This window comes from Bidens hawaiensis, unplaced genomic scaffold (genome assembly GCF_021521415.1).
Source record: "Bidens hawaiensis isolate Kalapana, Puna unplaced genomic scaffold, B.hawaiensis_p1.1 tig00046777_1, whole genome shotgun sequence".
Lineage (NCBI taxonomy): Eukaryota > Viridiplantae > Streptophyta > Magnoliopsida > Asterales > Asteraceae > Bidens > Bidens hawaiensis.
This window is the reverse complement of record NW_027505999.1, coordinates 23,812-34,007: the sequence shown is the minus strand read 5'-3', so window position 1 is coordinate 34,007 and position 10,196 is coordinate 23,812. Positions and strand designations below refer to the sequence as shown.

At 37.4% G+C, this 10,196-nt stretch overlaps 2 protein-coding genes and 1 pseudogene across 2 annotated transcripts; 2 read left to right on the top strand and 1 right to left on the bottom strand.

Annotated features, from left to right (window-relative positions):
• The first annotated feature begins 418 nt into the window (after positions 1-418).
• On the top strand, positions 419-3,143 carry LOC143616306 (delta(8)-fatty-acid desaturase). The gene is made up of 2 exons (XM_077089176.1): positions 419-503; positions 1,668-3,143. Exons 1-2 carry the CDS (start codon positions 473-475, stop codon positions 3,002-3,004), a joined length of 1,368 nt encoding a protein of 455 aa, XP_076945291.1. The 5' UTR covers positions 419-472; the 3' UTR covers positions 3,005-3,143.
• Positions 3,144-3,591: 448 nt separating this feature from the next.
• LOC143616305 (F-box/kelch-repeat protein At1g26930-like) lies at positions 3,592-5,681 on the top strand. Its single transcript, XM_077089175.1, has 2 exons — positions 3,592-4,294; positions 4,451-5,681. Exons 1-2 carry the CDS (start codon positions 3,926-3,928, stop codon positions 5,552-5,554), a joined length of 1,473 nt encoding a protein of 490 aa, XP_076945290.1. The 5' UTR covers positions 3,592-3,925; the 3' UTR covers positions 5,555-5,681.
• Positions 5,682-6,584: 903 nt separating this feature from the next.
• On the bottom strand, positions 6,585-8,009 carry LOC143616302 (F-box/kelch-repeat protein At1g74510 pseudogene; annotated as a pseudogene).
• Positions 8,010-10,196: the final 2,187 nt, after the last annotated feature.

Genomic DNA, 10,196 nt, shown 5'->3' with positions numbered 1-10,196 from the left:
TGGGTTCCTATTTTAGTTTTTTAACATGCCACTATATTCTATAATATTTATAATTATAAAATAATAATATCTAAGGTTAAATATTAGGTGGACTCCTAGGAGCTTCGTCCGCCCAGACTCGTTGTCGGCTCGGGCTATCTTTAGCTAACAGGGGTTGTGTACGGAATACCCGACTTTATTTAGTTGGATGTTCCATAAAAAAATTAAATAATAATAATAATAGGCAAACAATGTGCTGTTGTTTTATATGATGCGTGGGGCGGTTGCAAGGGTACAGGCAATTGCGTTGCAGAGGAGTAGAGTAGGAGTAGTTATCCTCTACATTACGCGGACCGTTCGATGTCCACCGTTGATCTTTTCTCTTCCATCCTCCTATATAATAATATACAACGTTAAGGTTCTTCAAACATATTAACTATTAACATATCATAACATACTACTACCTCCTATATAATTCTCCCTAGGTTCAAACATGGTTTCTTCTTCCACTCCTGTTGTTGAAGGTAAATTAATATTATTGTTATTATATTAATTTAAATGCATTTTCGAAATGTGAAACTTTGTGTGTGTTTATAACTAAGTGAATTCGGTTTTTGTTAACCGGATCCGAGATCTGGTTCGTTGTTGCACTTTCTGTTACGAATCTGGATCTGATATTGTGTGTACTAGGAATTACAAAAAGGTGTTTTCCAAAGTTTTACATATTAAATAAGTTTAATAATTAATTTGGTATATATATATATATTCATTTCACCATTAAAGTGGAGTAATTAGTTTGTATTATGTTTTAAACATAATACTCGTGACCATGGTGTTTGGTGGTTCATATTCTTACAAATGTAAGGTTTGAGAGTTTAAAAAAAAACATAATAATTAACAATAAACTGATGGTGGTGTTTTACTGTTTTAATTCACATCATGTCATGTGAATCAGTGGGGCATGGTGTTTGTGTGGTATTAACATCATGATGCATCTAGATTGACCGGTCAAGATTAATAAATTTTATTTAGAGTTAAACTAAGGAACACTACTTGTTGAATTTGAGAGATGTTTTTGTAGCTAGCAAATCTGAAAGACACATTTTTCAAAGCTTGATTTTCTTGTTGCTTTATTCTTTTAAGTAATTGATCTTGTCCGGCTTGACTTTCATGCCTGCATAAATATCTAAAGACGCGTCATTTTAGCATTTAATTACGATATTTTTTGAAGAATATATATATATTATTATCTTTAACTTTCTTCATTAGTTTAAAGAAATAATTTTTAATTTTTGTCTTAGCTTTTAATTTTGTGTAATGAACCCACTAGCAGTGTTGCAAAGATCCCGACTAGGTGTCGATTAATCTCTAGTCCCCACTTTATTGATTAATTTTGGGCTAATCGATCAATAGTCAAATCCGGCCAAAATCAGGATTAATCGGACTTAATCGTGTGCGTGTATATATAAAACTGAAGATTATACAAGTCCGATCCGATTAATCTCGATTAATCCTGATTAATCTCTAGTCCCCGACTAGCTAGCAGTGTTTTTTGCAACACCGCCCACTAGACATACCTCTTTTCTTGACTTATGAACATCAGAAGAGACATTTTAGCTGTTTGATTACTTACTTTCATTAGTTTAAAGATTTGTTTTCTTACATTAAAGTTTTAAATTTTTTTTCAGATGGTAAAAAGTATATAACATCAGAAGAATTAAAGAAACATAACAATCCTAGTGACCTTTGGATCTCAATTTTGGGCAAAGTTTACAATGTGACTGAATGGGCTAAAGAGCATCCGGGTGGTGACATCCCGTTGCTTAATCTTGCGGGTCAGGATGTAACCGATGCATTTATCGCATTTCATCCTGGCACCGCGTGGAAGCATTTAGACAAACTGTTTACCGGGTACTATTTAAAAGATTACCAAGTCTCAGAAGTTTCTAGAGACTACAGAAAACTCGCTTCTGAGTTTGCGAAAGCCGGGATGTTTGAGAAAAAGGGTCACGGAGTAATTTACTCGCTTTGTTTCGTGTCTTTATTGCTTTCGGCTTGCGTGTATGGCGTGTTATATTCCGAAAGCTTTTGGATTCATATGCTTTCGGGGGCGATTTTGGGATTAGCGTGGATGCAAATCGCTTACTTGGGTCATGACGCGGGTCATTACCAAATGATGGCGACCCGTGGGTGGAACAAATTTGCGGGAATCTTTATCGGGAATTGTGTAACCGGGATTAGTATCGCGTGGTGGAAATGGACACATAACGCGCATCACATTGCTTGCAATAGTCTTGATTATGATCCTGATCTGCAGCATTTACCAATGTTAGCGGTTTCGTCTAAGCTTTTTAACTCGTTGACTTCGGTTTTCTACGGTAGACAGTTGACTTTTGACTCGTTGGCGCGGTTCTTTGTAAGTTACCAACATTATTCGTATTACCCGATCATGTGTGTCGCTCGGGTCAACCTCTATTTACAAACAATCCTTTTGCTGCTTTCGAAACGAAAGATTCCTGACAGAGGTTTAAACATACTCGGCACGCTAATTTTCTGGACGTGGTTTCCGTTACTTGTTTCTCGGTTACCAAACTGGCCCGAACGTGTGGCGTTTGTGTTGGTTAGCTTTTGTGTAACAGGTATTCAACACGTTCAGTTTACACTGAACCATTTTTCGGGGGATGTTTACGTGGGCCCACCGAAGGGTAACAACTGGTTCGAGAAACAAACGAGTGGGACGATCGATATCGCGTGTTCTTCGTGGATGGATTGGTTTTTTGGCGGTTTACAGTTTCAACTTGAGCATCATTTGTTTCCTAGGTTGCCACGGTGTCACTTGAGGTCGATTTCTCCTATTGTTAAGGAACTATGCAAGAAACATGATTTACCTTATGTGAGTTTGTCGTTTTACGACGCAAATGTAACTACATTAAAGACGCTTAGGACAGCAGCTCTACAGGCGCGTGACCTTACTAACCCGTCTCCGCAGAATCTGCTTTGGGAGGCTTTTAACACTCATGGTTAAGTTAAGTTTTGAGATTCTTTACTTCTTGTAATAGCCTTTGAGCAGTAAGATTTTGTTACTTGTTTACTATTTGTAAATTTGTTTTTTTTTGTCATATTGTTGTAATCTGTTTCAAGGAATTGATTTATAGATATGGTTTAGAATCTACAAGTGTTAAATGATGGTAATATTTATGTTCAATACAACAACATAAATATGTCTACTTTATATATATTTTTTTAACTGTGATACATGAGACTATTATCGATTATATAATAGCGATACTAATATTATCATTGGTGTTAATATATTATTATATCCACTATAGGAAAGTGCATATCTACTCAGAACCAGCATTAGATCATTAATCATGATTCATAAATCAACATATATTTCTTATTTCAAAAAGTAATCATGTCCTCTGATAAGCTAAAGATTCCTCTCAAAGAGATATCGTCGGCAACTAACGAATTTGCTGAAGCAAACATCATTGGAAAGGGCGGATACGGCTTAGTGTAACGAGGCCAGTCAGAACAACATGGCATGCTCGCCATAAAGCGGCTGAACAGGCAGTACGGACAAGGAGTCCATCAATACGGGATGGAGATTTCACTGCTTTCGAAATATAAACACGAGAACCTTGCCTCTCTTATTGGATTTTGTGGAGAAGCCGGCGAGAAGATCTTGGTCTACACATATGAAGCAAATCAGAGTCTTGACAAGTTTTTGCATAGGAAAGACTTTTCCTGGATTCGTCGTCTTCAGATTTGCTTGGGCGCTGCCCGTGGGTTAAGGTACCTTCATAACGAGACTGGATCTGGATACGGAGTTATCCATCGTGATATCAAGAGTTCGAACATCCTCTTGGATGATAACTGGAATGCCAAGATTTCAGATTTTGGGCTGTCTAAAATAGCTCTTACAAATTCGGCCGAGTCAGTCATGTTCACGATTCCTTGTGGAACAATGGGATATGTTGATCCGCAGATACTATATGGTTGTGGTATCACGCAAAAATCTGATGTTTATTCTTTCGGGGTTGTGCTGTTTGAAGTCTTGTTTGGAAAGCTTGTAGCTGTTCCGGGAAATCTTGGTGATGATCGTTTTACTGTCCAAATGGCCAAAAAGCATTACAAGGAGAAAACATTACATGTTATGATCGTTCCTGAACTTGCTAATGAAATGACTTCCGATTCCTTGGGTACGTTCTCAACCATTGCCTACCAATGCTTGAAGAGACGAACAAAAGAGCGTCCGACAATGAGCTTGGTCGTGGAAGCACTAGAGAAAGCTTTGGGTTATCACTTAAGAGTATACTCCTTTATCCAAAACTATCATTTTAATATATGCAAACATTGTATTTTGTTTACATCAGGTTCTGTTTACACAAGTAAACGGTCTTTTAACTATTTTTTTTCCTTCATGAAATCGATGATTCGTTTGACCAAACGTATTTCGTTGTTTCAGACAGATATCATGTCGGAGGGTCGATTAAATAACCAAGAACAAGTTGATCAGTCACATTCTAGCTCATTAATTAGTCAGATAGGTCGAGACTTGTCTATTTACTGCCTCTCGCGCTGCTCGAGATCTGATTACGGTTCGATCGCCTCACTGAACCGCACGTTTCGGACCTTGGTTCGCGGTGGTGAGCTTTATAAGATAAGAAAGTTAATGGGTGTTACAGAACATTGGGTTTATATTTCCTGTAATCCTTCGGAATGGGAGGCGTTTGACCCGATTCGCCGTAGGTGGATGCACCTGCCTCCCATGAACTGCAACGAAGGTTTCACATACTCGGATAAAGCATCTTTAGCAGTAGGCACTCAGCTGCTGGTGTTTGATGGAGACATAGGTAGACATGAAGTGTACAAATATAGTATCTTAACTCACTCATGGTCACCTGGTTCCAAGACCAATACACCTAGATGTCTGTTCGGGTCCGCAAGTCTTGGTGAGATAGCCATTGTAGCCGGTGGGTGCGGTCCATCAGGCAATATCTTGAGTTCGGCTGAGCTTTATGATTCATGGTCCGAGACTTGGGTTACCTTGCCTAACATGAATAAACCAAGAAAAATGTGTGCAGGGGTATTTATGGAATTAAAATTTTTTGTTATTGGTGGAATAGGCGTAGATAATAACGATCTGACTTGTGGGGAATTTTATGATTTGGAAAAGTGTTCTTGGAACCTGATTCCAAATATGTTTCCGTCAGCTGGTGCAGGGGATCAAGATGCACATGCAAGTGCCAAGCCACCGCCTTATTTGGCGGCTGTGAAGAATGAATTATATGCAGCTTGTTTTGAAGAACAAGAAGTGAGAAAATATGATAAGCGTCGAAATCTTTGGGTCAGAGTGTGCGGGCTGCCGAAAATAGCGCACCCTATGAACGGATGGGGACTTGGTTTTCAGGCATGTGGTGATCAGCTCATTTTTATTGGTAACCCTCAGGGTTCTTATATAACAGAACTGAACTCTTGGGTACCCGATGGAAGCCAGCCTCAATGGAACCTGCTTGCTAGAAAGCGTTCGAGTGGCTTTGTTTATAATTGTGCGGTGATGGGATGTTAACCTCTACATTGTATACACAAAATGTTTTTGAATAAATTTCATCGAAGAACATTATGATTTGGTTTGATCAGTTCTTGAATACTCTAGCTACATTATACAAAATATTAATTATCTAAATCATTCGAATGAAACTGGTTTTTGAAATGAAGAACTGATAGATTAATCGTATACATTACCTGGGAACGATCGAACAGTACGTAATCCTCCTTCGAGATGAAGAGAGAACTCAGTTGATAGAGTTTGAATCCAGAGATATGCATGCGTTGACTTTATGGGTCAATGATCAAAATGGTTTTCGAATTTAGAATTGTGATCAGATGTTTGTTTATATTGGAGTAACTTTTTAACGACTATATATACTCCGCTTTCTGCTTTATTGTTGTTGCTGCTGCTGTTGGTTGGTGTTGTTATTATTATTATTATATATTATTATTATTTTGCTATGTAATTATTTACACTCTTTTTATTTTTTTTATATGAAGATTTTTTTAGTCTAAAAATTAAGTGGCATATAGTTTAAGCAACAGAACTGGAAAATAGTTTTACGTTAGAAAGGGTAATTATGAAATGTATTGGAATATAGTATTTGGGGTTTTAGTGTCGAGCCCACGGGTCTGATTCAATAGAGTTACAATATATAGAGATAATTAGGCCCATTGGATTCACTAAAACCCGAAATACTATATTCTAATAACATGAAGTGTCATTGTATTCTTTTCAATACTTTGTTCACCGGCTAGGATCAAGCTTTCATGTTTAAAATTAACCATGATCAGTACCGGTTTGAAGTCCTTTAAAGATCGACCACTAAATATTTTGATGTTAGTTTTCGACTAGGGAGATAACTTGCACCTCTAGCTTTCATACCTGCTCGATTGACGCGGTGTTTCAAATTTGGCATATAACGTGAATAAAACCCGCCATGAAATTAGTTTAGTTTTAATAAGAAAACAACCAAAAAAACATAGAAATTTAACAAAACTGCCAAGATTTAGTTCAGAAGGGAATCTGTTTAAACTTGTTTTGCATATCAGCATCCAATCACCACGCAATTATAAACAAAACCACTCGAACGCTTTCTAGCAAGCAAGTTCCATTGAGGCCGGCTTTCATCGGGTATCCAAGAGTTCAATTCTATTATCCCCTCAGAAGAAACCTGGGGGCTACCTATAAAAATGAGCTGATCACCACAGGCCTGAAAACCAAATCCCCATCCGTTCATAGGGCGTGCTATTTTCGGCAGCCCACGCACTCTGACCCAAATATTTCGACGCTTTTCATATTTCTTGACTTCTTGTTGTTCATAATCCGCTGCATATAATTCATTCTTTACAACCGCCAATGAAGGTGGTGCTTTGGTCGTCGCAGGTGCATCTTGACCCCCTGCACCAGTTAACACCGGAAACATATTTGGAATCTCGGTCCAAGTACCCGCTTTCAAATCATAAACTTCCCCACAAGCCAGCTCGCTAATGTCTTCGCCTAATCCACCAATTACGTAAAACTTAGACTCCATAAATACCCCTTAACACATTTTTCTTGGTTTATTCATGTTAGGCAAGGTAACCCAAGTCTCGGAATCTGCATTATAAAGCTCAGCCGAGCTCAAGATGCTGCCTGTTGGATCGCACCCTCCGGCTGCAATAGCTAGCTCACCAAGACTTGCGGACCCAAACAGACATCTAGGTGCATTGGTCTTGGAACCAGGTGACTATGAGTTGGTTAAGATACTACATTTATACACTTCATGTGTGTCTATGTCTCTACCAAACACCAGCAGCTCAGTGCCTACAGCTAAAGCTTGTTTATCTGAAATCATGAAACATTTGCTGCAGTCCGTGGTAGGCAGGCGCATCCACCTACGGTGGCTCGGGTCAAAAGCCTCCCATTCCAAAAGATTACAGTAAATATAAACCCAATGTTCTCTAATACACCTTAACTTTCTTAGCTTATAAAGCTCACCACCGCGAACCAGCGTCCGAAACGCGTGGTTCAATGAGGCGATCGAACCATAATCTGACCTTGAGCAGTGCAAGAGGCAGTTAATGGAAAGTTTTCGGCCTAATTGATTAATTAATGAGCTAGTATGTGATTGATCATCTTGTTCTTGTTTATCTGATGGGCCAGATTCTGAAACATTATCATGCCTCTTGATGTGCCCTAAAACATGATTAAACTTAAATAGGAAAATATGAAAGTTATAAATAAAGGATAATACTTTAAAGTGATAACCCAAAGCTTTTTCTAGTGCTTCCAACACCAAGCTCATTGTAGGACGATCTTCTGTTCGTTTCTTCAAGCATTGATAGGCGATGGTTGAGAACGTACTCAAGGAATCAGAAGTCATTTCATTTGTAAGATCAGGATGGATCATCACATGCAATGTTTTCTCCTTGTAATGTTTTTTTTGCCATTTTGACAGTAAAACGACTGTTGCCAAGATTTCTGGGAACATCTACAAGCTTTCCAAACAAGACTTCAAACAACACAACCCCGAAAGAATAAACATCAGATTTTTGTGTGATACCGCAACCATATAGTATCTGTGGATCAACATATCCCATTGTTCCACAAGGAGTAGTGAACATGACCGAATTGGCTGAATTCGTAAGAGCTATTTTAGACAATCCAAAATCTGAAATCTTGGCATTCCAGTTTTCATCCAAGAGGATGTTAGAACTCTTGATATTGCGATGGATAACTCCGTGTCCGGATCCAATCTCATTATGTAGGTACCTCAACCCACGAGCATCACCCAGGCAAATCTGAAGACGACGGATCCAGGACAAGCAGTGGCGGACCTAGGAAATTTATTCATGGGAGGCGAAACTTTTTAATACTCACTTGGCTATCGCTATATAACAGTTTTTTTTGTCTGGTTTGGGTGTGGTTTGGGTCGTGTCATGTCATATTGAAAAAAGATGATCACCCTAAATTTTATATAATTAACAAAAGTATGTCAAACATCATAATTAGTGACGAAATAGAGACTTTTAACCAGAGAGCACAACCTTTTTTAAAATAACATATAATAATAATAATATATCTTTTACAAATGAAAGTAGATAGTAATAACGTAAAAGAATATATTAAATAAAAATCTGAACATTATAAAATTAAAATATAAACACCAAGAAAGAAAAAATAAATAAATGAAAGGTAAAACTGAGATAAAGTAAGATAATTAATTTAAGTATTTTTAATTATAATATTTCACATTAAAAAGATAATTTTTTGAAGTGGGGATTTGACTAGAAAAGGTATGTTGATGCACACATAACTGTTTCCAGTCATTGTTTGAGTGGATATTATTAAAAAGATGGGATAAAACCCAAACTAACATAAAATAAACAACTACATGTACATGTCTCATCGTTTTCTTTACAACCTCTAACCTCATTGTAAATAGTGACACACTAGAGGACTAGAGAGTCACATTATATGCTATTTATTTTTTAATGAACTAGTATATAACAAACTTCTAACTTTTCCATGTCTAAATTTTTTAATGGAAATTAAATACTTGTGATAAAAGTTGTATAATTTATACAATTAACTAATTAAGTAACAAAATAATCACATATATTGTAATGGTATATGTATACTTAGTACTTATACTTGACTAAAAAGTTCATATTTTATTTCACTCTTAATTGTTGGAAAGGAGAACTAAAGGTGTAGACTACTATCATGCGTATATACCTTATTATTTAGTTTATTACAAACTGTACAAATCAATTGAAAAGAAGAAAAAAGGTTCAAATGAAATTTAGTATACTTTAGGGGTTTAAATGGTCAATTGTCACCAAAAGTCATTAAATGGTAACTTTTGTCATTTTCCTATATTATCTTTATCTTCTTCATTTTGTTTCCCTGCAACAAGAAAGATGCTCTCATCTCTCACCATGGCTATAACTCATTAAAAATAATTCCTTGTATACTTATTTCTCTTTTTTTAGTGGTTTCGAAAGCTTAAAGGGGGCGATTACAAAATTTCATGGGGGGCGCTCAAGATTTTTACATATGTCTAACACTATATTTTTTTAATCTAAGGTGGGCAGCTGCCCCCCCCCCCCCCCCTCAACCCCCCAATCCTCAAGCTTTAGGTCCGCCTCTAAGGACAAGTCTTTCCTACGCAAAAACTTGTCAACACTTTGGTTTGCTTCATATTTGTAAACCAAGATCTTCTCGCCAGATTCTCCACAAAATCCGATAAGAGAGACAAGGTTTTCATGTTTATGCTTTGAAAGCAGTGAAATCTCCATCCCATATTCACGATCTCCTTGTCCGTGCACACGACTCAACCGCTTTATAGCGAGCATGCCATGCTGTTCTGATTGGCCTCGGTACACTAAGCCGAATCCATGGTTTCCAATGAAGTTTGCTTCAGCAAATTCGTTAGTTGCCGACGATATCTCTCTGAGAGCAGTGGCGGAGCCACATTCAAAACACCGGGTTTGGCCGAACCCGCTTCATTTTCGGTTTTATATATAACTTATAGGTACGATTTAATGAGCGAACCCATTCTTTTTTAGACGAACGAACCCGGTGTCACGAAATCTCTGGAAACATTTCATTGTTAGCGGTTGAAAAAACAAAAACTTGAATTTTAGAGAGAGACAACGATGTTGTTTTCTTCAGC

What these genes read in the sequence shown, in the direction of transcription:
- LOC143616305 (XM_077089175.1), top strand. Translation starts at nt 3,926, where the DNA reads ATGTTCACGATTCCTTGTGGAACAATGGGATATGTTGATCCGCAGATA. An exon ending in CTTTGGGTTATCACTTAAGA is followed by an intron (nt 4,295 to 4,450) that starts GTATACTCCTTT and finishes TCGTTGTTTCAG; the next exon opens with ACAGATATCATGTCGGAGGG.
- LOC143616306 (XM_077089176.1), top strand. Translation starts at nt 473, where the DNA reads ATGGTTTCTTCTTCCACTCCTGTTGTTGAAG. An exon ending in TTCCACTCCTGTTGTTGAAG is followed by an intron (nt 504 to 1,667) that starts GTAAATTAATAT and finishes ATTTTTTTTCAG; the next exon opens with ATGGTAAAAAGTATATAACA.